The sequence below is a fragment of the Anas acuta genome, chromosome 3 (assembly GCF_963932015.1).
Source record: "Anas acuta chromosome 3, bAnaAcu1.1, whole genome shotgun sequence".
Classification (NCBI taxonomy): Eukaryota; Metazoa; Chordata; class Aves; order Anseriformes; family Anatidae; genus Anas; species Anas acuta.
The window spans coordinates 67,886,957-67,914,483 of record NC_088981.1 but is presented as its reverse complement, the minus strand read 5'-3'; the positions used below and the strand labels follow the sequence as shown (position 1 = coordinate 67,914,483).

Here is a 27,527-nt window from a genome sequence, read left to right as displayed (position 1 = left end):
AATCTGCTTGCTCTGTTCATGGCATATCTTTGGGTGCCTTATAACACAGAATGAAGACAGCATTACTTTTCCACTCTTTTTTTTTCTCTTTTATTCATCACTACACTAGGTAGTGAACTCTGATCTCAACTTCCAAACAATCTAAGCTAACATAAATGCATTTTTTTCTGTAAGGTACTAGGAGAGTTAGAAATTCTTGTGGTACAGATCTCCTACAGTGTGTACCCTTTACCCTGTGGTGAGTGTTGGCTAGCATGGCAATGCCTCTGCTTCACATGCTCCTTCGATATTCAGTTGCCTCATTTAGAATGATCTACCCCTCTCTCACTTAATATTAGTGTTACCTACCTGGTAATAGTAAGCAGAGGAATTGCAACCAAAAAGAATATAAATATATATACATATAAATATATGTGTATCTATATCTCTATGTATATATACATATCTTCAAAAGGAGAAGTGACTTGAATGTTACATTTCTTAGTTGTATATGTTTGAACATATACAGCTGTATCTATATGAACGGTCACGCTAAAGTCATGTAACAATGGAACTGGATTTATTTAGTAGGAATTTGCTATGTAAGTGAAATCCAGCCCTCACTGTAATGATATGTATTTGCATATATAGATCATTGTTTAAACATGTAAGTATTTGAAGGGTTGTGATTTTTGCTGCTTTTAAGTACCATTGTTGTATAGCTTCTGTAACTGTGTTTCACTATTGTGATATAGAGAGACATTCCTCTGAAAACATTAATTGCTTATTTCTTCTTTAAAATGCATTTAATTTTAGTTGTAAAGGCTTGGTTTTGGACCTTGAAGATGGAAACTTCCTGAAACTTGCAGAAGATGGAACGGTTTTGAGGTAATACTGACTATACATGTTATTGATAAACAAACACCGACATTTTATCCTCTTCTTGAAAGCCATTTCTCAGTTTTGTTAAACATTTAAAATATTGATTTCAGCATACATTCACTTATGTAAAAAATTAAATACTCTTGGGTAACGTGATGAGCATTTTCTCTTGATGTTACATACTTAACATGTATATATTAGGAAAATGCTAGCTGCTAGAAATGATGTCATTTTTAATAAACATTTAAGACTGAGCGCATTTTGATTTTGAAACTAAACTCACTTTTTCAGTGGCTACCAATACTCTGTCCAATTCTGCTAAGATCCAGGTAAAGGTTTTTCTTGAATTCTGAGTAACCTGACTCAGTTGGTGCTAATGACTAACGTTAATGACAGCACTATTATCTTTGTATTATACACATTCAAAATTCGTGCAAGTTTGTGACATATGACTTAAATAGCCTTAGGTAAATTAAAGACGAACTGACACATTTGCTTCCAAAATTCTTTTTTTCCTCTAAAAGCCAATTTCTCCCTTGAGTCATCACTTCAGTACATCTTTAGTTCTTCTCTCCTTTTGTGTTTTTTTTTTTTTTTTTTTTTGAACATAAGACTGCTATTTTAAATCATAAATTTGAAAAGTAAATATATCTGGAGTATGTCAAACCCAGTCTTCTTTCTCCCGTATTTTTATCCAAAATGAAAATCTATGTAGTTTAATACTAAAAATAGGCCATACTTTTTTGGTAGCATTTGGTAGAAGAAACTTGAAGATGCTAGGGAAAACCAGACTTCACTGAAATTGTTGATGGTGTCCTCCTCCATGGGGGAGGGTGGAATTAGGTGATCTTTAAAGGTCCTTTCTGACCCAAACCATTGTATGGTCCTATAAAATAGGAGAAAAAATAACCGTGAGTCTGTGCTTTGTATTCAGAAATTCATATAGCAGAACCATGAGTTTCAAAGGACTGCATGTAGAATTCAAGAGCAGAGGACATATGACATTAAAGGGTGAAGTGGTACAAGATTACTTATCCTGTCATTGTGGGCATTTCCTTTGAAACTGGGATCTGTACATTCTTTCAGGCCACAGTTTCACAATCAAGCTTATTGATTTTTAATTCCTGAAAAGGCTCGTGCATACATCTGTGTAACATAGCTGCTTTCAGGGCTCAAGCTAGCATTTTTTCATAACCCTGCCCTGCATTCTGTGAATGTTACTAGGCTTCAGAATAGTGTATAGGCTTTCTGCTCTGTGTTTTATTGTGCAGTGTATATTGATAGTTCAAGAATAATGTCCTCACACAATTGAGAACATTCGAGCAACACAGAGTGATTGTGTTAGGAGGTGAGGCACAGCAGCCATGCCCTCAGCCAACCAGACCTTTGTGAAATAGGGCTTTTATTGAGGATTGTAATGTATATAATAAAAGCTTAGGTCCTAGGAAACTTCTAATTGGTAAATCAAGTTACTTCTAAGTGAAGATCAAGTCACATACACCTCAGTATTCAGCTGTGATTCATTTTTGTGCTCTAGAAGTACTCTGAATATTTTTAACCTTTTTTTTCTTTTTTTTTTTCCCACTCTAATGCATCAAATAGGGCAAGCCATGGCACTAGGAGCATGACATCTGAGGAGGTCCTGGAGATTTATGGAAGAAGGGAATGGAAGCATTTTAGTGCAGTAAGGGGAATGCTTTCCCGCTCAGGTAGCTATACCTTAGAATGTCCTGGTCTTTGAAATTGCTCTGGCCCTTTCAATGTTTCATAGTGTTAGTTTGTACTACAAGTATTTAAAAATACTTGAGCTGAGAATGCCTGGAATAGGTGAGTGTTTTGCACAAGGGTTGTTTTTATATTTTTAACTTCTAATACTTAAATGTAGTTGAACTTAATTTAGGTTGCCAGCGATAAAATGAATAACAAATGAGTTGACAATACAGGCATGTTTTGATTGCAGAGTTGGACACATTGTTTCTTGATGAAGTAGTTAGATTGATAGTCTCAACCTCATTTAAGATATGTTTGGCAAATCTTAAGTATTTCTTAATTGTTGACTCATTGCCATCATATTACTGGAGGCCTAGGTGAAAGTGCAATGAACAGAGCAGATATGGAAACACAACCACTCCTCCTGTGGTGAAGGTTTCTTGGCTTTAAGGTGGAGCCACATTGTGAAGGCACAGTGATTAGGCTTTCATTTTTGCTAGCCACCCTGTGCTTTCTCTCCAATTTACTTTGATCTTACCAATTGCAAGTAATGCACCTAAAGACAAAATGCTCAGTTGAGTTGCATTATTCTGTGTAATAGAAGTGCTTTGCTGTCACAAATTTTTCTGTTATCCTTATTCTAAACTAGAAGTAATCTTTTGCAATGAGGTAGAAGAGAGGTACATCTGTTTTATGACCAGAAGAAGCCTTTCTTTTTTTCATTGAGAAGTGCAATTCATCTCTCTTGTGACTATCAATCTGTGTTTTGCTGACTTCTTGTGTACGTAAAAGACAGCACAGATGAGGTCATGAATACCCAAAAAAAAATAAGAATTGCCTGTTAAGTCATTTTACTCAAGGAAAAGTGTTGTTGAACATGACCTCAGTCTGGAAGGAACATTTGCACGTGCCTGATTTTTAGTTCTGTTTTGGACTGTTGCGGAATAATGTGGGCATGCTTCCCATTGGGTTAAGGTGCTGTCTTTAGCATGTGTGTGCAAAGGACGAGTCTGTATAAGACATGTCCAAATGATTCTGAAACAACTTCTTAAACTTTGTGTTTCTAATGCTGGGGAAATTGGTATTCTGGAAGTGTTGAGTGTTACTGCCTTGACTTTTAAGACTCATGGTTCTTCTCCATCTCTTCCACAGTAACTTTTAGAACCTTAATTTATTTTAAAAAATCTCACTGCCTGGTGTAAGTTAATACCTGTCAGCTGCCAATCGTGAGAATCAGAAGTAGGAATATGGTTCTTAATTCTGATCCTGTAAATGAAAGCTAACATATATCCTTAAATTGGGATGTAGATGATACTTATTACTAGTGAAAGCCAAGTAAATGTTATTTAAACGTGTTTTTATTTGCGATTAAACTATACAGTATGGATTTAAAAAGTAGTGATGATTGTGTTTTTGTTTGTTTTTCAGGTAAATACTATTTGTATGATAATTACTTTGATCTACCAGGAGCCCTCCTGTGTGCAAGGGTTGTGGACAGTTTAGATCAGGTAAGAACTGGACCGTTTGAAATTAAGTATTCCTTTCTCTGCATAACTTGTGTGCATTCAATAATGCATGCCAGTAATATATTCAACAAATTTAACATCTTTAGCTTTTTTTTCTTATTTGGAGTTAAGAATTTCAAGAAGTTTTTCATGAAACAATTTCAAGAAATACTTTTTCATGCCAGACGTGCACTGTATTAAAGTTGTTTCCCAAGTTACTTGTGACCTACTTGGTGTGGTCCAAATAAGTGTACTTCCACCAGAGGGCACAAACAACTAGGATAAGAATAAATGAGTACTTTTCTCTTAAGTTTATTGTGATAATCAGAATATTGTTCTTAAATCTCCTTTAGTTGTACTTGATAATACTTTAATTAATCTAGTGAATAATGTGGTTTTCTAATTTTCAAGAAGTGTCAAAGAGTTGAAAGTTAATTTGCTTCCTTCTTAAACTTGTTTTTGTACCCTAAATATATTGACCTGTGTACACAAATGTAAATAAACCTATGGAATACTATGGTTTTTTTTTGTTTTTTTTTAAATCATCCTGTAAGCGATACGTTAAATCTGCAAGGTAGAAAGTGTAATTGCTTTCACCTTTTTCAGTGCTTTTCAGATATGCAGTACATGCTAAATCCTGCCTTTGATGTTTGATGTCAGTTAATTCAGATGTGTTAAAGAAGTCTTGAAATTTTAACTTGGGGACAGCTGAGTGTAGGAGAAGGCTCTTTTTGTAGAGTAAATATCTTAGCATTGATGAAGTGCTGATATAATTTTCTGTCTGAAGATACCACAGTGTTGCAGCACTAAAAACTGCAGACACCAAAAATTGTCTGCAGACTGGAAATCAGAGCTGTGAGATGGGTATCTGCAATCCCTTTAGGTATCACCTGACTTGATGTTTTAGGCTGTACTCCAAAATTACATGCTGAGCAGGCTGCTGCTTAAGTCCAAGGGCTGCATGAAGACTTACCGAAAACTAGCTTATTGGCAAGCACTGAGGACAAGTGTGTCATAAGACTTTTAATTTTGTGCCTGATTGATCTTCTTCCCTTACTGTTCACAGCTTTAGAATCCTCTCTCAGATGTGACATCTTGTATTATATTCCTTTATGTTACAGTTAGTTTAGACTTGGCACAAGCTGTTTATTGAGAGAGAGAGAAGGTGGTGCTAAAGCATATCACAGCATGTGTAACTGAACATGCAAGCACCACTAGTATACAGGCTGGGGCATTGACCCTGGATCACTGGCATCTTCAGCCCCAGAGAATTAAACCCATGCCCTGTTTCTTCACAGAGCTGCCAAAATTAGGTTAAGCATCCTCTTTTTCAGTTTCTTTAATATTTTACTTTTAGGTTTCAATTCACTCAACTTATGTCAAAACCCATTCTGGTGTGCCGTGCTACGCTGCTATGGTTGAATCTGCTTTTGATGGGTCCACAGCCAGAGCTACTGTGTATTTTCAGGCAAATGAGAGAAGCTTCTTGGTGTTTCTTTGCATTGAAGCTCTTCGCAAAGTACTTTTTTGTCTGATGCTTCAGCTAATGAAATTGCCTATGATAATCACTGCCCAAGTCATGGTGGACTGCATGGGGATGTTCACGCTTTTCTCTTTGCTTTCTGGGAATTGGTCTGTTTTCATGCATGTCTTATGTGCAGTAGCTGTGGATTTGCAAGGGGCTAGTTTGTTAGTTGTTTCAATCTTCTCAAATGCCAGCTGTTTTGAAGGAAGCATAGCTGCTTTTAAACTAGTATCTATTTGTCTTCAGAGGAGTGCTCTGAGGAACTGTTAGCTTGTTGCATTGATTTTTAAAAGAAACAAATGTAGCAAAAAAAACAACACAAAAAACAAAGCATAAACAAATGGCAAAACATCCACATGGAGTATGAGGGGTCCCGACAGCTGAATCTTTCCAAAGGCTGGTGCTAGTATGGGCTGGTAGATGGAGTACCAGAAGGGTACACAGCTTTGAGTAATGACCTTGGTTAGCAGCTAGCTGAAAGTTGACACACACAGAACCATTTATTTCTTTCATTCCTTTTTATGTATTTCTACAGTAGTTTACTAGAAGAATTAATTTTTTATAAAAAAAGAAAAGCTAAAAGCAACAACGCTTTCCTGTTATTAACCCCTAAAGCTGAGGGATCATAAGCAAACTACTGTAGTCCTTGTCAGTCACATACGAAAGCCCTTGTTTGTGCAACTTGTGAAATTATGGGCAAGACTGTTCCTCTTGAAGCCTCCATGGAAGATTAGGCACGAAATAGCAGTTCACTATAAGCAGACTACATGTCTTTGGAAATGTTTATGTTCAGTTTCTAAATGTTTCCATCTCTAGAAAATGCCTTCAGTGTTTGGGTCATTATTCAGGTATTGGTGCAGAGCTGGGCTGACAGGTTTAGGACACAGAAGGTGATGCCATAAAATCTGTCAACGGTTGCATCAAGACTTATGCTAAACTAAGTGTGAAAAGCCTTTAACAACACTACAGAAATATTTTCCACGGTGTACAAACTCAACAAAATTATGCCACCTGCTGTACTGTACCTTGTAACTAAGCACCTCTTACAGGCTCAGTAAGTAATCCTCTGCCCTGTAGTGTGCCTGACTACATAATTACCCCTGTGTTTAAATCAGCATTCCTAAGGTGTGTAGTGCTTGAGTCCTAGAGCAGTCTGAGCTGGTTGAGAAGCTGTTTCTCTCCCTTGGTGAGGCACTGGAAGGGCAACTGAGGTCAACAGGAGCACTTCTGTGCCCAGGCAGCTTTCTAGGAATGATGAGAGACTGCTCACACTGCAAATTGCTTTTCTCTCTCCTTCTGCCAGAGCGAGCATTTGGCAGACTTCAAAGCATAATGTAGCTTAGTGCTGCTCAGCCTGGCTTCTGCATAAGTATTTTATATGATGTTTGGGGTGGAGTTATTGGCAGAAGACCATTGCCACTAAGTTATTGTGAAGGCTTTTGCCAATTGTAATGGTGAAAAGTGATGTGAGTGCCAGACTGTAGATAATGTCAACCTGTTAATTAAGTGCAGTACCTGCAGCTTCAGGCGTTTATTTTTTCAACAAGTCAGCAGGATGGGTAACTCGTTAAGTTGCTGTCCTGTCCAAGGCATCTCTTTGCTGTAAGGTTTTAGATGTCCTTACAGGTATAAATCCTTTTTCCTTTCCCCTTTGACAGCCCCATGCATACTCATATCCTTTAGAAGTAGGGAGATGACCTGTCTGCCGCTACCCAGAGTTCACAGTCAAGTTGGGTTCTGAGTCCTGAATCATACTGTCTAAGACTGCTGTACTTCATTTTTAAAATTTTATTTACTAGTAGTGTTCCTGTCATTTTTTTCGATATGAAAGCTTTAAATGGATGATATTTGATATAGTGACTAGATTCCTTTGGTACTTACAGCACGATGGTCAGAAAAAATATGATTTCTGGAAGGACATGGTTGCTGCTATCCAGCATAATTACAAAATAACAGCTTTTAAAGGTAAGTAGGTTCACTGAAAGCTTACAATAATAGCTGCGAATACTACATTGCTTGACAGAGTGAATACGTTTGCAAGGACACTGTAGGTTATTCAACATAGTTTTTACTTTTCAGGCTTATACATGGTTGTATATTTACATGCTTATCCTGCTAGCCATTACTATTTAGGTTAGCTGGAGCCATTTTGATTTTTTTTTTTTAAATAACACATGTGATGTACTACCTCACTGAATTTAGAGGAAAAGCAGTTGGTATAGCAATGTGGGCATCTTTGGGCTGTATTTTGATTCTAGTTGTGGTGTGCTTGTATTTATGAATAAAATAAAAAATGCACTGGAGAAAAGAGTAATATTTGATTAATTTTTTTCTACACTTTCTTTAGGCCATTAGTTTTTATTAGAATTCCTTATGTAGTAAGTTAAGACAAAAGTGGGGAGATTGTCATCCTAGTTTTAAACCTTCTCAGAATTGTGTTATTCTGTTACAAATTTACTAGAAATTGCAGAGGATAATTTTTTTTAAATAAAAGTTACTTATTTAAGTAATAGTCTTCCTTCACCCAAAACCAACCTTATTCTACTGTAGAATAAATTAGAATTGGGAAACATCTTGGCTACCCTTCGACTAGAAATGTTTTTCTTCCTTTCACAGACATAACTTATGAGTAATTAATAATCTGAGACTAAAGATTAAGCATCCTTTGTGTGCATGCAACTAATAAAAATTATTTTTAACTTTTTTATAAAAAAAAAAGCATAGTTCAGAACTCTATAATTTTGCTGACAATATTACTGATAGAATTACTTCTGACACAACATTCATTAGGCACAGGTTTAGACATTCTTAAAATTTAGCTTTTGTTCACCAGTACTTTGTACTACTTGCTGAAGCAGTCGGTTTTATCATTTTCTTTCAAACACAGTTGAAAAAATCCCCTCAGAGGTTCCAAACAAAAGTAGAAGTGATGTCAGAATATATGTTGTAAAAGACAGCTTGGTAATCCTAAAATACTTCTTTTTTTTTTTTCTTTTTTTTTTTTTGCTACTGCTATGTTTTCTTTGAAGCTTAGTGTGTTTAATAGTTAAATTCCTTTAAGATATCACTCATATATGAAATAAATGTATTTTTGTATTTTCTGCTGATATTAAACCAGTTCTAATAAACTGTAACTTTTGGCATTTTGTTATTTTTATTTTTTTTTCAAATCCTGAAAGTTGGTCATTTTAAAAGATGTGGACAATGCAGTTTGGTTTAAAAAGAAAAAAAATACAAGTTCTTTGGTAATTAATTAGATAAAACAATTTAAAGCCTGATATTTAATATCATATAAAGAATTGATACCTTTATGCAAGTGTGTGTGTGTGTACATATGTACCTACCTAATGTACCTATTTGTATATGTAAGTATGAAATCTGCATCCAAGCAGATGTGTGACATGACTTGATGCTTTCTAACTCACGTCAGAATAGGTACTTAGTTTAATAAACCCAATTCACTGTTATAAAAATCACGAGGCACGTGCACAACAGCAATAAAATATAAGACAAGGTAGTAAATGATAAGCGTAATTTTTTGGGGGGTGGGGGTAGCAGAATAGGGCTTTGTAAAGTCATAAGTAAAACAATGCATATTGTACGCTGTAGTTAAACATTTTACTATATGGTAGTGCTAAGGTCTGTCATGCATCATTTTGAAAGGCTTTATAGGGGTCTTAGTTTCCATTTAATAACATGGTCCAGTGGATAAAGCACTGAACTGGGAGTTAGAAGAATTAGGTATTTCTTCCTCCACAACTTAACTGTGATATTCTCATGGAGGATCTATTTGCTTCAGGTCCCTCTTCTGTGAGATGGGAATACTAGTACTAATTTTCTGTCGCAAGTTCAAGCCAAAGAGATTTTTTTCCTTGAGTGCAAGCTTAACATAACTTCCTGAGGAAACTCTTAAAGCTGGCTCTAGCCCAACTTCTGCATACCAGGAAGCCCCACGCTCTTTCTCAGCCCAGAACCTGGCCCAAAAACCACAGTCTCTTGACTGAACTCCATGCCCTCAGTGCCTTGCAAAGGTTTTAACCCTTTAGAGAAAGAGTGCTCATTTACAGGTAGTCAAGGTAAATTTTCTAAAGCAAACTTAATAACTGGTCAGCTGGGAAACATAAAGTTCCCAAGCTGAAATGCCATCTTAGTAGTGCCATTGTCAGTGACGGAGCAGAACGACTGACCATTTTTTTTTTTTTTTTTTGAAATTTGTGTTTGCAAGTCACTTTGCCTCTGGTTTGTTGTCACTATGCCCTTGTTTATCTATGTCCCTTCTCTTTATCACATGATTTCTTTGATCATTAGTCAGGTGTCTGGTGGATTTCACTTTTCATTGTCTTAGCCATGGTAATTGCCTTAGATAATTGTCTGACTATATGTTGTTTTGATAGCTCTTTTGGATAGCCATGATTGTCCTGACTTATGAAAGGTGTTAACCCACTCGTTTACTTATTCATAAAGAATTGAAGAACTGAGGCAAAGGGAACCAAAGAGAGTTCCAAAATATCCATGTATTATTTGGACCTGCCTTTGTGAAGTTGAGCAATTTTAAAGGAAAAATCATGTGACAATACATTTTCCATTGTATAAATATGTACATTTTCAAATTTTGTTATTTTGACAGAAAAAAAATGATTTTTGTGGAAGGAAACTGCCTGCTATAACTTCTTAAAGCAGAATTATTTTTTTAATGTGGTCCAGTAAAGGCTTATTTCTCTCTTGCGTGATTGTCTTTCCCCATCATTTCCCTGACACTATAGGTAACTATAACATCTAAGGTAATCTAGTGAGAATGATACATTTGTAATGATTGCAATCAATTCATAAGACTATATTTTATTTTAGAAGTAAAAAAAATGATGTCGAATATAGAATTCAAGCCTTCACAAATTGCCCATAAAAAAGTTTGATGGGATATGCTCTCAGGTTTCAAGGGTGCAGCTGAGAAATCTGTCATTGCTTAAAAATAAAAAATCAAAGCAAGTCCTACACTTAAAACCTTCTTTTTAACAATTTGCATTTTCTTTTTTTTTTTTTTTTTAATGTAAATAAACAATATTCTGAAGTGGTATGCTTGTATATGGGAAATGTAGCTTTGAGGCGGGAAACTGGATCTTTACAAAATACTGTCCTCTCCCCAAACACATGTACACATGGAGGTTTTTGATCACAAGTTTATGATACAACCCTTTTGTCTTTGTGGAATATAATTGGTCTAGGTGTCCGTGATATCTGCATTATATCCTTCAGATACAACGAACAAAAGATTCTTTTCTGGAAAAAAAAAAAAAATCCTTCGAAAACTCTAAAATGTTAGAATTCCTAATGATGCTCTAGTCCATTAAAGAGAGATCATAATTAGTCATGATTGTGAAAATGGCAACAAAGATATAATCAAATAAACTGGTTATGCATTTGTGCTGGGCTTTGCAGGTAAATACATCATGTGGGTATTGTCTGATCATTCAAGAACCACTGAAACTTGTCCCCAAATATTTTTTGAGGCCTGTGAAAGACAGCTTTGTACTATTAAAAATACTTTCATTTTAACCTCATGTTACATTTTCTTTCCTCTAATGCACCGGCTCTGGAAAAAGATATATTTTAGAAAGAGCTTTATCTTTAGGTAGGCAGAAAATGTTCATGTGGAAAAAGTATTAAAGCAGTGCTACAAGACAAATGCAAAGAGCTCTGTAGTAAAGAGTTACCAGTGTGCCCAGACTTCAGGGTGCTGTGATTTGACTATTCTGTTTGAGCTGCATGGCCGTCAACCATGTTGCTGTCTGATTGTTTCTACCTCTTCTAAAGCCCAATATTTACAGGAGATGTACTTCTTTTGCAATAGACTCCCTTTCTCCCGTGAAGTGTGATTAAACAGATTTAACTTATTTGAAACACACATCTTATGATAAATATTAGTTAGAGTTAGTTTATCTTTCCTTATAATGATTAAGAATGTTAAATACTTTCTCAAAGTTTGCTCTAAACCGTGAATCCAGAGCTAAATCTATACATAATGATTGTACCACAATTTAATGAGTTATCTACAACTCTTCATTGCTGAGTTGTTTCGTTAATGACTTAATGTCTGAACAATTGCAAGAAAGACTTCAAAAAAACAAACCTGAAGTACGAAGTTGTAGACTTTCATGAAGTTCTTTGTGCTCATTTGAGGAACAAAGAGTTTAAAGCACAAAACCTGATTTAAAATGGATTGATAATAAAGATTAGTGAACAATACTTTTAAGAATACTATTTAGGCCCAGTTTCTTGTGCAAAGTCTGGCTAATTGGAGTCACAGGACAGTTGCTGAGCACCAAGCATCTCCAATTTTAAACTGTCCAAAGTTCTGGTACCTAGTTCTTCTATTTGTTTCCAAAACAGAAGTTGCCAAAATGGATGAATGCAGAAAAAAGGAGGTATTTCTGAGGAGACCTATAATTAATAGTTGATTTAAAACAGGAAGGTGGAAAGATAAGGATAGACAATTCACTCAAGTGTATTGAGTTTTAGTTTGGTTTGAAAGAATCACAGAATTGTAGGGGTTGGAAGGGACCTCAAGTTATCATTGGGTCCAATCCCCCTGCCAAAGCAGGTTCCCTAGAGCAGGTTGCCCAGGTAGGCAAGCTGCAGTACTCTCCACTGTATTATTTCCATACAGACAAGTACATGTATATGTAATGTTTATAATAATAGCAACCATTTACTTGTCTAAGTCTAGTTGGCTGCTAAAATAAGATCTCAATTCCCCTAACCCTCTTATATGCTTACTCTTTTACTGAAGTATAGCCTAAGCTACAGTCTTCCTTATCCAGCAACACATAATAAAGGGAGCAAAAACAATTCTGCAAAGTTACTTTCTTAGAAGTTCTTTACAGCCTCCATTAGTTTTGCTAATGATGTATCAGCCGAAGGTGCCCTTGCTGATTTTATTAATCCCAAGATATTTTCAAGTACTTAGGAAATTGCTGTTTTCAAATGTATATAACAAGCATTGGTTTTGCTTTCATGAAGAAACAATGTTATCAAAAAACTTTAAAAATATGCCTATGTACTTTTAGCTCAAGTAATTAAAAACATCTGTTTAACAAAATGCTAAAAATAATAGTACAAGAGTTGATAAGCTTTGGATGTATATGACACTTAAAACATTCAAATGGGAACTGTTACTTGAAGAAATGTGTAATCGATCTATTATAACTCAATAATTTATAAGCATTGATGTTACTGAGCTAGCTTACATTGTGCCATTAAATTTTCATAGTGCCATAACAGACTAATACAATAATTAACATTTGGGAGACGTGAGTGTATGTATAGTAAATATGATTATGTCCCTTGACAAGTTACAGGCAACATCTGATACATTTACCATGTAAGTAAAATAAATTCCCAAGACTATTGTGTTTTAAAGAAGTGAATTCAGAGAGAAAAAAAAAAAAAAAGGAAAGATCATCTCCAGTTTAGGTTTGGTAAACTGTTCTGATTTTGTCGGTCTGAAAACCGGTGCATGTGAAGGTATTTCCTTTATCTTCCAGATTTGGTGATAATTGTTTTACTGCACTCTTGACTGATGTAGTTTTACAGAATGTTAATTAACAGCTTAAAAAATACTGAACTAGTTGTTTGCTGCAAATCATAACATATACGTGTATGTCAAACAAACCTGAGTTCTCACCTGAAGGGAGGGAGCAAAGAATATGGAATTAGGCTCTTTCCAGTTGTGCTCAGTGCCAGGACCAGAAGCAGTGGGCACAAACGGGATCACAAGAGGTTCTGTCTGAGCATCAGGAAGCACTTCTTTATTATGACACTGTGCAGATGACAGAGCACTGAAACATATTGCCCATAGAGGTTGTGGATTCTCCTTCCTTGGGAGATTTTCAAAAGCCACCTGGACATGGTCCTGGGCAAGCTGCTCTAGGTGTCCCTGCTTGAGCATGGGGGTTGGACCCATAGATGACCTCCAGAGGTCCCTTCCAGCTTTAACTATTCTGTCATCCTGTTATTTCTAGTCTTTAAATCTGGTTGCTTTTTCCTGTTACAAAAGATTTTAGATCTTCAGTAACAGGTTATGATTTGTCAATTTATCTCTTTCCAGGGTAGATTTTCTTAATTTAGTTCAACTTTTCCTATTAAACTGTGACATGTTATGCACTGTATTAGGGTTGTGTTTTCTTTATTCTTGTTTGGTAGCTTGAAGATGATAGATAGCAAAGTAATAATGAAGTATATTAGCTACCAGTTATGATTATATTGTATCTGAGACTTTACTTTAATTAACTGAAGGTATTATTCAAAGTATAGCCAAGTGTGATCTAGTGTCTTGGAATGGCTACTTTAAGAGAAATGATAGATAGAAATTCTGACCTCTTCCCTCCCCCCTTTCTCTTTCCCTCCTCTCCCCACCCCACCCCACCCCCCCTTTTTAAGGAAGAGAGACAGACAGGTGCATTATATTAATTCATAAAGTTTTAATGTTGCATTTGGTTGGACAAATAATCATTGTTTTGAAACAAATTTCCTATGACAAATCTCTAGAAACAAACAATATTATTCTACTAGGCTTGAACCAATCTCTTCCACCTTCTCACTCCCTCTTCAGTTTTTGTTGCAAAATTGAAGTTGCATGACCTCCTAAGGACATCAGATCAGTACCCAGTTAAAATGGCCTGAAGGAGAGAGGGTCAGGACAGTGTAAGTGGGATGTTACTAGATCTGAGCAAATAGGAAACCTGAGAAAGAAGAGTGAACATAGTCAGAGGAATAGAGGCCATTGGATTCTGAATTTGGCAGCTGGAGCCATACTTGATCATTCTCCATGAGATCGATGACAGCACTGCCAGAGGCCTGGTCAAGGTATCCTTTCTGGTATTCATCATAAGTGTACATGATGGGGGAACCATTTTTGTAGAGTGCAACCCAAACATTTGTTCCTTTTGCATGTACGTGGTAGGAGAAATAGTACAGTCCGGGGGTCCTACAGGTGAAGATTCCTGTTCTGGGGTCATAGTGCTGCTGCCTGTTGTATAAGATTTTGTCAAATTTGATAGGGACAGTTGCCCCAGGGTAAGCTTTTGAGAGAATGACACTGAAGGCAGACACTGGCATTCCTGTGAGAGCTTGGTTTACTCCTGCTTTCATGAAAGACATTCCTGATAGTTCTCGAGACTCTCCAGCTTTAACATAGCCTTCTGGCATCTGTGGGATTACGGCTTGGCCAGGGGGGCCAGGAGGACCTGGGGGACCTGGCAAGCCAGGCTCTCCATTGTTGCCTTTAGGCCCAGGGGGTCCAGGTGGTCCCATGGGTCCACTTAAGCCTTTTGTAGCAATACCTGCTGGGCCTGGGAGTCCTGGTGCTCCTGGCTCACCTTTAGCACCAGGGGCTCCTGGCATGCCAGGGGGACCGATGGGGCCTCTGATCCCAGGAATTCCTGAAGGTCCTCTGGGTCCTGGTTCACCATTGATGCCTGGCAGTCCCTTAACTCCTTGTGGGCCCATTGGACCGGGCAGGCCAGGTAGCCCAGCATGGCCAGTGTCGCCTTTTGGACCTGGGAGACCTGGGTGTCCCTTAGGACCAGCAAGACCTGGCTCACCTGGGTATCCTGGTTTTCCATCTAATCCTGGTAAACCTCTTTCACCCTTGGCTCCTGGGAATCCTGCAGGGCCTGCAGGGCCCATGTCGCCTTTGGGTCCAGGTAGGCCGTTCTCACCGGGCAAGCCTTTGAGTCCTTGGGGGCCCATGTTCCCTGGTGACCCAGCAGGACCTGGTTCTCCTGGCACGCCAGCTGGGCCTTGTTCTCCTTTAGGTCCTGGAAGGCCAGGAGGTCCTTCAGGCCCTCTGTGTCCCTTCATCCCTGGCAATCCTGGCTTTCCAAATCCTGGAAGACCTGGGGATCCAGGCAAGCCTGCAGGTCCAGGGTGTCCTTTGGCTCCAGGGATGCCTGCTGCTCCTGGTGGTCCCATTGGCCCAGGCTTACCGATGCCAGCTTCTCCAGGTTCTCCTGGTGGACCCTGCGGACCTGGGATACCAGTTGCTCCACGTGCACCGGGTAAACCTCTGTCACCTTTCATACCTGGTTGACCTGGAAGACCATTTTCTCCAGGCTTCCCTATCCCAGCAGGACCCGGGAGGCCTTGAGGTCCCTGCGGGCCTGGAAGACCCCTGTTACCTGGGCGGCCTGGCACACCAAACCCGCTTTCTCCCTTTTGTCCATTTATTCCAGGAATACCTGGCTCTCCCTTCTCGCCAGGGAGGCCCCGTGGACCTTGAGCTCCTGGAGGGCCTTGTGGTCCTGGCTTGCCAGGGACAGACAGTCCTGCAGGGCCAGGAATACCGGGGGGTCCTTGTGGCCCTCTTGCTCCTGGGAGCCCAACAGGTCCAGCTTCTCCTTTTTCACCATTTAATCCTTTCTCTCCTGGCTTTCCTGGTAGACCTGGCATCCCTGGCTTTCCAACAGCAGAGAATCCAGGTGGTCCTGGGGGACCAGGGGGACCTTGGGGTCCAGGACTTCCAAACCCTGGTTTTCCTGCAGGACCCGGTTGTCCTCTTGGTCCAATAGGGCCTGGGGGACCAGGGGGCCCTTGTTCGCCTCTTATCTGCACACCTGCATGAGAGAGGAAAACAGGTCAGCTAGGGTACCTACAACATTTCATATAATTACCTAACATGAGAAAGACCTTACAAGTTTGCAGACTTGGAACATGGTGATGAAACGTGTGAAAGATTAACTTTGTTTGGGCCTCACAGAAATCAAAGTTTCTGACATCGCAGTTGGTCACTCAGAACCCAAGCCAACTTTCACAGTGAAAGTGACCTGAGGCTCTCATACGGCAATGTGCAAATGGCAATAGGTGCAAATGTGTTGAGTTGTAGTGTGAGCTATGAAGCCTCTAGAAATTTTTTCTTGAATACATCTAGGGCCAAATTGCTGAAAAGATGGTGTTCAAGTGGATGCAGTCTATTAAAGAATAAAGAAAACAGGTAGCTGATTTAGCAAGTTAAGATTTGCATTTTGATGATGACTGAAAATGGAGGATGCTTCCTGTATAAGTGTAGGTTTTATGAAAAAAGTTGGTGCTACATTTAAGTAGTCAGATTTCTGGCTGTTCCTCCTTATTTCTGAAAGTGAGCCATCACTCTGTTGGCTTTTTTTTTTGGTAAACATATGAATGTTATATTTTTAAATACTATCATCTTACAGAATTTTTTTTTCAGTAGTAATTTCACACTATGACAAGATAACTGATATTTTGTCTTACTGGTCAGAATTCCAGCATTGTTTTCTCTTTTTTTTTAATGATCTTTTTTCTTAGTTATCATGACAGCAGGTGGAGCCACTTAACCAAATGTCTCAAATAGAGTAATAAACAAGCTCAATACTCAGTTTTCTGTGCACCCTGGGGAAACTTCTAGCTTCCTGTTGGAATTAGGATGCTGATTTGTGGAATATTACTGAGAAGATTAATATGGATATTGTAAGACTTCACTATTTTGCAGCAACTGGTAGTATTGCAGAAAAAAAAATACCATAGTTATGATGAATGTTATATATATATATGTATGTATATATACATATAAAAATAAGTTTAAACACTTCAGCATAACCTTCAGAAAAGGCTTATTAGTTTCAGCATTGCTGCACAGTCAGACTTAATTCTAAGTTTATTCTCAACTAGAACTTCTCACAAAGATTTCAAAGGAATGATGTAATGGATTAAAGATAATAGTCTTAGTCCTAATGCTAAGTCCTAGTATATTTAGAAAATGATAATATTAAACACACACACAAAAGGAAAGTATGTTCTGACTGGTAAGCTGTCATGAAAGATTTCTAAAACTGTTGTGCAACTTCATCAAATTAGGTAAAGCTTTTATAGGTTTTAATTGCCTACAGAACTGCTTTCTGGAATTTCATCCAATATTGCATTTGTCTGCTAAGCTAAAATTAAAGAAAATTCTATTTGTTTTTTGGGGTCTGGTAGGTGCCTAGACAAAACGTTTTCTACAGATCTGGCATTTTTAATCAGGTGACAGAAAGTCTTCTTAGAATTTTTATTTATTAATTTGTTTCAAGTGAGAGTAGAGCATATAGACTGAAAGTATCAGGTACTAATTCTGCATTGAAACTATATTCTTTTAAACACTAAATTCTAATAAAGAAGTGGAATTCTGTTGAATTAAAATTAAATAATAATATTGAAGCAATATTAATATTAAAATAATTAATATTGATGCAATTTCAAGTTCTGTAAATTGCTGCCTCACCTTGACTACCTCATACTACATGGTTTTATCTTGCTGTGAACATAGCAGAGTTTCTCTGTAGCTATGCTTGTTGCATAGCAGGCCCTCACCTGCACTGAACCAGATTCTAGACTGAATTTGTATACTGAAGTTGCTTGTGCTCAACAGGAAAACGCCTCTGAGAATTACAAATGCAGTGCTACTCTGATGCTGGGACAGAGTGGCTAGGATGTGGAACCTGCCACCTATGAAAAAGAATGTAGGAATTCCATCCCATGTTCTGTGTTAGATGCTACTGCATGATAGCACCTGGCAGGTGTTGCCATGGGTCACCTGTTTAGACCTAGACTAAAGCTATACAAAACAAACTTACTGGAGACTAGATCTCTTGCTCTCTGGTAGTTGAGCTACTTGCACAAGGAAAAGCTCACTAGATAATACAGAGAGATCAATTTGGTTCTGCAGTCTCTATTTAATTTTTCCCTTTTCATCTCAGATTAGGAAACAATTATTCTTTAACACAGCCCTCTTAAATCATTTCTAAAAATCCTCTGTGGGATGCTTGTTTTCTAGCCTGAAGAATAGCAAAAGTTGTCCAGTTTATTCCATTCTTATACTTGTTCCCAACAAAACAAAGATACGTCAAACAACTGGAATCCTAAGTCTGTAAAATTATAGGGTATTCCTGCTTATGAGATCTAGTATATAATTTTTGCTCTCTTTCCTAAATAGACAGCATTTTACACTTTTCACAGGTCTATATAAGCATTCTTGTTCTAAATAAGAAGTTTCACACACATTAGATTCTCTCTTAAGTACATAAAAGTTAAAAGTTTGTGCAGGACAATTCATTTTTCTCCTCCCTTTCATCCCATTTTTTGTCTATGCTGCTCCTTCCTTTTTTTTCCTTAATTTGCTTATTTTTCCCCCCAGAATTACTGTAGAAGGTAACCAAGTAAACAGTGTACTTCACTTGAGAATAATATGATACTCAATAAAATCATGGAAAAACACTGAAGAATTACTGAAAGGAGAAGGAGGAAATGAAACTGTATCCTCATGGGAACTCCAACTAGCAAGTCCTCAGTATCTGTTCATGTACTGAAATTCAATCTAAGAGTACCAGTAGGATTCCAGAAGGTCCTCATGCTAAAGGCAAGGGATGAAACTGTAAAATTATTTTGGTACAGCCCGGAAGAATGTTATGGAGGGTAAGTTTCCCAGTAATGCTGCTTTCACTCGGTTCTCACTGTAGAGCATTCTCTGAGCACATGAGCTGGAGCCAGTTTGGGTAAGAGCAGGGCTGCATCTTTGGACTTTCTGTGTACTACTCATGAGTGTCCAGTCCATAGGACAGGTCTAGAGTTACTCTGAAATGAATCTTGCTTATGATGATAATGCAAATACTATGTCCTAAGCAACAACTTTTCTGTTCTCCAGGTCTGCTTGTTATGCTATTTTCCAATTCCATAGCCTAAAATGCACTTTTCCTGGTGAGGAGAAGCTTATTTGCAAATCTGTTTGTCTGAGTCCCTCATTCAGATTCCTCATTTCTGCCCAAGTGTAATTATTACAGCTAAAAGTAGGTGAAAGACAACAAAAGTGAAAGCTGTTCTAAATATCCTGTTGATGTCCAAAATAAAGAAGTATTTCTCTTCTGGGGAGAGAGGGATATTTACAGGGAGGGTTAAGTTCTATCAAATTTAATGATAATAACTTTGAATAGAGAGTACTGATTGTGTTCTGGGGGGGTTGTTCATCAAATATAACCAGCACCTACAAAGTCAGAAGTTTTGGTTTGTAGTTTTTTCAACATTTAAAAAGGCTTTGGCATAAGGATGGGGGGGGTGGGGTGGGGGGGAAAAGAACAGAACTCTGGTAGTTTTAATACCTTAAATGTCACCACCCATTTGATTTCAATGGACAGAAAAAGGTAACAAGAAATAAGTTATCACAAAGTATAACATTGCAATTATAATGGCACATTCAATCTGCTCTAATACTGATTTATGAAGAGAACTTTTTATAGTAAAGCTAGAATTGTTCTATTGTTATGAGAGATGTCTGACCAAATACAAGCTTAAATTATATATGAAAAACAAATCTAGAGAGGTTTATGTTCTGTTTTTACAAATATATATATCAAGTTATTTTGCCTTTCCAGGCTTTAAACAGGTCTGCATTTGGTAATATGCATCAAATGTATGTTTAAATTCACATGCGTGGTGCATTGGTGCATTTTGCATAGAGGTATCATGATGGTTGTACAAAAGTTCTAAATATTGTAGATGTCAGATCATCGTTAGGAAGCTTGGCATTGAACCGAAAGGCTTAAGGATTATTAGCTCATGTGCATAATTATGCAGGCAGTTGTGTTACAACTGAAAATCAGACCTGTAACTGCAATTTTGTTTCTGCTTAGTATCCTTTCAGCAACTACTGTGCAACAGAAGAAATCAGACAACTGTGCATCTTTATCAGCAGGAGGCAACTGCCAGTGCCACTGCCAGTTTTCTGCAGTGATGAACTTACTAAATTAAGCCTAAACTGTTAGTGAAAGTTGACTACCAATAGTATAGAGAACTTTTGTTCATGTATTGATCCACTAGAAATAATTTTTTTAGTTGATCATCAAAAAATAGTAGGCTTACCTTGACTCTTTACATTGAATGGTAGAAAATGTGGCCCCTTGATGCTGGATTGTTTCTGATATCGCTCAGAAAAATATCCATCACTCCCATGGACAATGTTTAGGCAAAACAGCAGCAGTAAGGATATTTGTAAATGCATGGTTCCAGGTCAGCTCTGTGTTAGAATGGGGAGAAAGAGTTGTTTTAAATAGGAGTTGATCGGCGTCTTCTGCATAAAAAGTGGATGTTCTTAAGCTGTTGGTGTTAAAAGTATCATTATTTTGTCATTACTTTCACTATCTATGAAAAATTCTCTAAGGAGAAAGGAATCAGCATTGCTAACCAAAGATTTTGAGTTTTTGTGTGTCTGTATGAGATATACAAGAAATAGTTAAGAGGCAGTGCTCTCACTTTTATAAAGAGTAATTTTAAATAGTTGTCATCTTATTTAAAACCACTGTTATCAGAAAGAGCAACTATCTTCCTAATTACACCAGGACCCCAAAACTAAGTTCAAAAGTTGCATATATCTCCTGGAATGAAGAAGAGTTTTCAGTGGCTATTACAGACATTGCACCATAACCTTACTGCTTCTCTCTAATGCTACAGCAAATGACGTATGAAGTCCTGGCTTCTTTCAGCATCAGTGGCTAAAATCTCATATTGCTTTGCTTGAAAGCAAGTTTTTATCTGTCACCTTTCAAATTGGCAGTAAGGATGCTGTCTTAAATATCAACCCGCTTCCCTCACCAGCCAGAAAGCAAGTATCCTGTAGAAGTTAGCATCAAAACCAAACAGAATGAAATGAAATGAAATAATAGCATACCAAAATGTTGTGGAGCTCCGACGCAGGGCAGTAGAGTTGCAAATCCTCCTCTAGTGAGGAGTTCTTCTGCCACTGGTGAGTGAGCAGAAGCTGATGATTTCAGGTGTCACCCTTGAGTATTTATACGATTTTCCCCCTAGTTGGGTGACTGCTGGACATAAGCTCCTCCCCAAAAATCAGTAAGCAGTAATTATCTATGTGTATATGTGTGTTTTTTAGGGGTGGGGGAAGCTATTTTGGATAGACATTTTAGATTCTGTTAAGCCCTTTTTTTTTTCTTCACCTTCTCTTGCATTTCTTATTGTTAATGAAATTTTATTGCTTATAGTTAGTATTTTCTAAAGTTTTGGGTCTCTTCTGTCTCTAGAAGTGAGAAAGGTATCAGTGGAAAAAATCATGAACTTGTAAGTAAGGTTGATGATTCTAAGTGCTTCATTTGTATTTTTGTGTGAATGTTTTAAAGAAAGAAATATATATTTTGAACTTCGATGAACTGTTACCTTCAGGAGTAACTCCACTGAACTTTAGAGACTACTTATGTGAGTAGCTGTTCACTGACATACAAATGGAGAGCTTACAATCAGTTAAAATATTAACTTGGGAGTTGTGTGTGAACCTTAAGATTACTTTTAACCAGTTATTGGTTTTGGAGATTATTATCTTCAGATTGTATATCTAGACTTACAGCTGTTTTGATGCTGGAGGTACAATATCACCTATTCAGTGTATGCTGCAAGTAATGTTTTTGTGTTATGGGTTCTTGAAATGTAAGCCTACAATGAGAAGTTTGTCATATTCATTTGTGACAAACGTATTGCAATCCATACTGCTAAAATATGCAAGTATTATCAAGGCTGATGTTTGGGGCTGGTGGGGCTTTTTTGATCTGTTCTGTACTGAGCAGATTTTTTTTTATTTGTTCAATCAAATGTTTTTATTGCTGTATTTTTACTAGATGTATGTTTTTCCTATTAAATGACTACACTTTAGTAAATTTAAATGATCACTCTTAGTGTTGGTGGCTCAAAATTGATTACAACTTTTTTTTTTTTTACTTCAGGTTATAGATTAGTTCTAGCCTTTAAGACACTTTGTTGAGCTGATCTTGCTTAACAGACTGTATCCACACATTGTGATTTCTTTCTGAATAAATAATGGAATAGTACAGTGTTTCAGCATCACTTTTATTAGTGTTCAGTACTGAACAGTCAGTAATTTTTAGTTCTTTAATTGTTTGTGAAACATCATTTAAGAGCAGAAATGAAAGAAAAGAAATAAACCTTACTTGTTTGGGATGAGATTGTACAATTAAATATATAGTGCACTTTTTGCCTTTATCAAGCATTCTCAGCAAAAATACCTATGTCGAAGTTACCTGTGTGTTAACATTTCTTTGCCAGTTGCAGACGTCTATTAACATTGCTACATTGAGTTCGGTCTTGTGGGAGTTACAGTTTTGGATGTGTTGAAAATTTTTAGTTTCTCTTCCACTAAAGATTGGTAGAAAAAAGCAAAGATAAAGGCTATCTGTGATTTTACTAAAGGAAGCTGGGCATGTGCTCTAAATTACTCTCTTGATGAAGTGAGGATGTAAAATTGTGTTTATTATTCAAGTTAATTTATCATTTGTGGAAGCTGGAAAGATGCCTGGAGAGTCATATCTGTACAGAAGAATGTATATGTACCCGTGTCAGACACGGTAGAAATACTGTAAGTGAGGGGATTTGCATACTGTACTACAAGAATACTAATAAATAACCTGTGTTGGAAGATCTGTTACTTTTCCAGCCAGTAGACTGAGCTAGTGGCCCTGAACTGTGCAGCTATCTGGTGGAATGACAGGTTAACATGGGCTGAATTCTACCTGCTTTGTGTCTTTGTTTAATTCCACACACTACCAGTGACAACTTTTTTGGCTTTTATGTATCGTGGCAAATATCCTAGAACACAAGTTATTGTACTGAAAGAGACCAATGGACCATCAAGTCTATTCTGCTTTCAATTGTGCTAATACATTTGCTTACTAGAGGGCTGTATTAAAGTTGGGATTTAAAGACTGCTGCAATAATTTATTTAATGTATTGTCGAATAGTTCTTTTCTTCTAGCTTTCTTCTTCCTAGCTATCCTCTAAACAACATCAAATTCAATTTCTGTAAATAAGTGCTTTCCTCTGAAGGAGTCTTCAGACTGCTTTCCCCATTAAGATTGTGTGCCCAATCTGGTCAGTGGTTTTCTGAGAATATTTGCGTGTCTGAGATGACATTTCTACTCCTTGTATGTGAGTTCAATCCCTTTTAATCTTTTCAAGAAGGAAGCTCTATCCTCAAGTTGTTTGTGTAATGTCTCAAGCTGCTTCAATTAAGGGTTTGTCTCTATAAACTCAAATGAGCCATCCACTTTTGATAGAGGCAGCAAATGTATGGGCATAGAGTTTATTTCCTCTTTGAAGGAAAACAACTCCAAACCCTATTTTTTTGGTTCACATAAATCCAAAATAGCTTCTGATTTTAAAGCATTTAAATATATAGCCCTTAGTGGGAAGCGTGGTTGTTGCTAATTTGACAATGTTTGGCTAAGTTAGGAACAGCAGGCAACAGTTCTGTGCACACACAATTTCATGCTAATTTCTAGCCTAATTCATAAATACCCCCAAAGCAGACACTTATGGTACAAAAGCCCCAATAATGTACACTCCTATTTGTCCAGCAGCCTCACTTCCTGCCTTGGCTCCTTAGGGGCAGAGAGGTGAATAATCTCTGTGTCTGTATGTACATAGGGATGGTTATGGGGTCAAAAGGCATATACAGGCAAAACTGTTGTCCTTATGTTTAACCTGAGCTCCACCCTATTGTGCTATCTTACGCTCCTGCTTTGGTTTGAGGTTTTGTTTTTTGTGGTTGTGGGAAGCTGAGGTAGAATTGGAGTTTGCTCCTGTTGTATGTTTTCCCTAATGCTGTGGCTGTTGCCTATTAGCAGAAGACTAACACGCCTTTAGCGCTCAGGCATGTGTGCGAAGGTTGGCTTTGGTGTATGTTTGCACGTGCAAAAATACATGCAGCAGGCATACTTGTATATGCCTATTTACAGTAACAGCACATGTTTTGGAAAAGTTATTTTCATACTTGTTTTCAGGTATTAAAATTCAGCTGCTTTTGTTTTGTTGCTATGCACTTGGAAAGTTGCCATTCCCACGTAGGCATCTTCACTCCCTTCTCTTCCCCTTGTCCCACTGTCCTAACAGTCAGGAATAACAGTGGGACACGTTTATCCATTGCACCATTCCAGGACTTGCTTTTAGTTTTGTATTGGCATCTTCAATCCAAGTAGAAGTAGCCACGGTAGTATTTCTTCAAGATTGGACTTTAACGACTTCATTGCTAAACTTAACTGCAGTAAAAAGCCTCCAAATAGAATTCCTGTGGACTACATGAAGTAGATACTGGAATTGCAGTCCTTAATGCTGTTTGCAGCAGTCTGCACTATTTCAGTGTGTTTGCTGGCTAAATGTTGTTTGCTCATCAGTAAGTGCATATGCTTTCCAAAAAGACCTGTTTCTTACTCCTACAGAGCCAATGGAAACACAGGCATAAGTGGTACAGAAGTGACACCCTGCTTTGGGAATGGGAACTGACTTTTACCACTATCCTGCAAGTTACTCAAAAGGTGACTTGAATGAGTCACACAGCAAGCAACTTCTTACAGGGAAGGAGTGTGGAACATCTTAATTAAGCATAAACTGCAATAAAGCTAGCAACCACTCTCTTTCACACACATCTATACACAGCCTTCAAAAATTAAAATTAAAAAATAAAAAAAAAATGAGAGAGCAAGCTCAGAGAAAGGCTAGCTAGGTTTTTGCAATAAGTGGGAATTGACTAATTGTGTTCCTGATGCCGAGGATTTTCAGTGTGAATATGCTTAGATTTATTGTTCAGACTTGGACTATATGATCTTGATTTTGCAGCATCTAATTTCTAAGCACAAATCATGTGCTTAAATACGTTCAATGAACTGTGACTTCACTGAAAACAATAATTCACAGGTTTACTTCTGAATTTGTCTTATTTTTAATAATTGTCAGTCTTAATCCTAATTATTTTATTGTTTATAATTAATTTTTGCTAAAATACGGTAACCAAGGAGCCAGGGCTGCATAACTCCTTCTGTTTGGTCAAATAATCTGTGCTCTGAAGAAAGAAGCAATAATGTGTCAGTGAGAGATTTTTCCTGTAGTTTAAAGACTAATCTGAAAACTTTGGAGTAACTTTTTATTGATGATGTAAAATCTCAACACTGTTAAGAGCATTATTTTGGTTCTTACAGCTCAGTATCTATAACTAATGCTTTCTGTTGTAAGTCAGTTCCAATGTTGTTATCTGCCTGAAGTAAACTTGGAAGAGTCTACCATAGCCTGTGATAAATATTCCTGTATAAAAGTGCATATTTGCAAAACTTGTGGAAGGTACAGTTTTTGCAGTGGCCTCTAGTAAGTTGTAGCACCACCTCTGAGGAAGAAATTCTCCAATTGTAAGTTCTGTTACAACAAGCGGTCAGGGATTTCAAAGGGGAATTCAGAAGCCTGCCATGAAATTAAGAGTAATTGGGTTTCCCAGTTTGTGGTGCACTTTATGACGCTCTGGATACTCCTAAATCATCTCAGCTCCATGCCTTAAAACTGTCCAACTCTCTTTTTTTCCGTCACGCAGTGCTGAACAATCCCCACGTTCCTGTGGTAACAGCCAGGTGAGCTGTATATGGATGTGCAGAGGAACAAAATGTTCCCTTGCACCTTTTTTAATGGGGAAAACGAATACAGAAGTTTTTCAGCTCCTCACTGAGCACAGTCAAACACACACAAAGAAGTAGGCAGAAGGGTAATGTGTGAATTCAATAGCTGTGGGAAGGCTGGTTTTTGCTTCTGTTTTTTTCATGTGTGGCTTTTTTTGTTTTGTTTGTAATCATTGCTACTTTTTATGTGCATGGAGGCTACTTTCTGTTCTAGCACTAGCCACTTGGACTGCATAGGATTAGACAACATCTTGGTGAAGAATTTGTTTACCTTGCTAGTTGCAAAGTAAGTTGGATTTCTTCTGAGTATCAAAATGCATGTCTTTTGTAGTTAATAGATGCTTGATTGAGGGAATCTGCAGGACTGGGTAGTCTTAGCTGTATTCGTAGTTTGAGATACAATAAATAATACTCTTTTCAAATCAAACAAAACGGTGTTACACCTACAGTTCCATGTAAGTCTTTTTATATACATAAAGCCCTTATACTTTTAACATTTGTAATTGTGGTTGAGAAAATGTCCTGCTTTTAAGTGGTAATGGAAAGATGTTCCGTAATTATTCTGGCACTGCAAGACTGTCTACTGACATTTATGTTCAGGCCAGGTAACTGTTGATCACAAGAGCCATATTTAGTATAGTGGTATTTTGAATAGATGACACCCAGTTAAATATTTGGAGTTGCATTCTGATGAGTTAACCTGCCGAAGCATTGAGTAACCATGCTGAAGTATCAGGAAGTTCCACATAGGCTATAGAGAAAGCTTTGAGTCTGACATGAATTTTGGTTTATATATTCCTCAAATTCAGATAATATTGAAGAATGCTTTTTAACCATGTTGTAATCACTGTAACGTTCCTGATTCTGTTGCGTTGTGCTTCTGTAAAACTAAGATAATCTTCCACTATCTTTGAGAATTAATAATACAAGAGTAAAATGTACCAAACATCAGTACTGGTGTTAGGAGAGATATTTCCAGTACCTCAGCTATGCTGCTGGCCTGGCCTTTTTTATTCTTTCTCCCCTTTCTTTGAAAGTAAAATCAAGAAGTATTGATCAAATTAATGCATTAATTTGAAACTCATACCAGAGGTCTTGCTTTAAATAAAAATTGATTAGTTTTCAAGATTTTTTTTTTTTAAAAAAAAAGCTGTTTATCTATGTTAATACTAATATTTTCTTCCACAGTTGTATTTCTGATGAAATGCAGTAAATGCTTATATGGAGATTTTAAAATGTTGAATTTTCAGTTAATTTTAAAAAGTAATCATTTTAAATTGGAAATGCCAAGACTTGCATCTTCCTGACAAGAGGGGAACAGCAGATGAAAACTCCAGTTAACTTTGCGCACATTTTTAGAAAAATAATAATTCAGAGGGCCTGAGCACTAGATAATCTAAGTAAATATGAGAATTTGGCTTTGAATCTTGA

The 27,527-nt window shown here is 37.3% G+C and overlaps 2 protein-coding genes across 3 annotated transcripts in view; one reads left to right on the top strand and one right to left on the bottom strand.

Annotated features, from left to right (window-relative positions):
• NT5DC1 (5'-nucleotidase domain containing 1) overlaps positions 1–27,527 on the top strand; it is a 146,723-nt gene that overhangs the window by 2,838 nt on the left and 116,358 nt on the right. For both annotated transcript variants that reach the window (XM_068677653.1, XM_068677654.1), the window contains exons 3-6: positions 796–867; positions 2,464–2,570; positions 4,000–4,079; positions 7,485–7,566. In XM_068677653.1, the coding sequence (XP_068533754.1) occupies positions 796–867; positions 2,464–2,570; positions 4,000–4,079; positions 7,485–7,566 (341 nt within the window). The remainder of the gene's footprint in view (positions 1–795; positions 868–2,463; positions 2,571–3,999; positions 4,080–7,484; positions 7,567–27,527) is intronic.
• COL10A1 (collagen type X alpha 1 chain) lies at positions 14,059–21,444 on the bottom strand. Its single transcript, XM_068677652.1, has 3 exons — positions 21,308–21,444; positions 20,503–20,656; positions 14,059–16,211 (listed from the first exon to the last, which is right to left on the bottom strand). Exons 2-3 carry the CDS (start codon positions 20,639–20,641, stop codon positions 14,317–14,319), a joined length of 2,034 nt encoding a protein of 677 aa, XP_068533753.1. The 5' UTR covers positions 20,642–20,656; positions 21,308–21,444; the 3' UTR covers positions 14,059–14,316.